The sequence below is a fragment of the Pteropus alecto genome, unplaced genomic scaffold (assembly GCF_000325575.1).
Source record: "Pteropus alecto unplaced genomic scaffold, ASM32557v1 scaffold160, whole genome shotgun sequence".
Lineage (NCBI taxonomy): Eukaryota > Metazoa > Chordata > Mammalia > Chiroptera > Pteropodidae > Pteropus > Pteropus alecto.
The window spans coordinates 954,824-956,299 of record NW_006429864.1 but is presented as its reverse complement, the minus strand read 5'-3'; the positions used below and the strand labels follow the sequence as shown (position 1 = coordinate 956,299).

General features: G+C 45.9%; 1 protein-coding gene across 1 annotated transcript in view; it reads left to right on the top strand.

The window, feature by feature from the left end:
* The first annotated feature begins 1,388 nt into the window (after positions 1-1,388).
* Positions 1,389-1,476, top strand: part of TMEM221 (transmembrane protein 221) — a 4,464-nt gene continuing 4,376 nt past the window's right edge. Inside the window, 1 exon segment of the mRNA XM_025043707.1 lies at positions 1,389-1,476. This exon segment is cut by the window's right edge and continues 109 nt beyond it. Within this exon segment, the coding sequence (XP_024899475.1) occupies positions 1,389-1,476 (88 nt within the window).

Sequence of the window (1,476 nt, the reverse complement as noted above, 5' to 3'; positions counted from 1 at the left end):
TATCTTATATGTATATGTATATCTCAAGATATATATATATATATACAGCTTGAGATATATATATATATAGCTCGAGATATATATATATATCTCAAGCAAAAAGAAAAAGAAAATAACAAGTATTGGTGGGAAAATAAGGAAATCGGAACCCTTCTGCACTGCAGGTGGTAATGTAAAATGATGCAGTCACTGTGGAAAACAGGTGCACAGGCAGTTGCTCGATAAGTTAAATATAGAATGACCATATGACTCAGCCATTCCACTCCTGGTATATACCCAAAATAAATGAAAAGAGGGACTCAAACAAATCATGGTTCAAGAACATTCATAGCAGCACTAGTCACAAAAGGTGGAAACAACCCAAATGTGAACACAATGTGGTCTATCCATACAATAGAATATTACTCAGCCATGAAAAGGAATGAAACACCGATACACACCACGACATGGATGAACCTTGAAAATGCTATACTGAGTGAAGGAAGCCAGACACTATGACCATATTGTGTATGAATCCACTTATGTGAAATGTCCAGCACAAGCAAAAGCATAGAGACAGAAAATAGATTAGTGGTTGACAAAAGCGGAGGGAGGGGAATGGGAGTGACTGCTAATTGAGGACGGGGTCTCCCTTTGGGGTGATGAAAACATACCAGAGCCAGAGGTTGCACAACATTGTGAGTGCACTAAATGCCACTGAATTGTTCACTCTAAAATGGTGAATTTATGTCATGTAAATTTCACCTCCATTTTTAAAACTTAAAAAAAATAATAATGACCAAAAACGTGCCTATGGTTAGAACAAAGCCTAGCAGCGAAGGACAGGGGTTCCTGTTGGGGATGGGAGTCCAGGAAGGCCTCACATAGGAGGTGACATTTCTGCAAAGCCCTGAAAGGAAGTGACCGATGGAAATCACAATTGCAAGGTCTACAGGTAGAACCAAATATCAAAGTGAATTAAAAACTTGTTCAAGATTCTTTTTAAATAAATAAATAAATAAATAAGTAAATAAATAGATGAAGAAAGAAGGGAGCGGTGGGGAATAATTTAATAAGTTTAGGGGCCTGTGGGGCTCCTAGATGGGGCCACCACACACTTGCCCCTCAAGGGTTTGCCCCGCCCCTTCTTGGCCCCGCCCCCCAGCACCTGGAGGCCGGGAGGGGGCGCCCGCAGGGTACAGAGAGGGAGCAAAAAAGACTGTCCTAAGTTTTCGCGGAGCTTTATCCTTCCCACTGCTACCGGCACCCCGAGACCCCTGCAGCTCCCAACTTTCAGACACCCCTGCGACCCCGCCTCCCTCTGGCCTCTCGGAGTTCCCCCAACCTCCTTGCTCCTCGAAAATCTCACAGACTCCTCCACTGCCCCCAGGCTCCGCAGGACCCCTGCCATGGCCCGCTCGTACGGCAGCCGGGTGCTGGCCGCGATGATCCTGCTGGGCGTCCCAGCGGCCGTGCTGGCGGCGCTGGGCGCGCAGG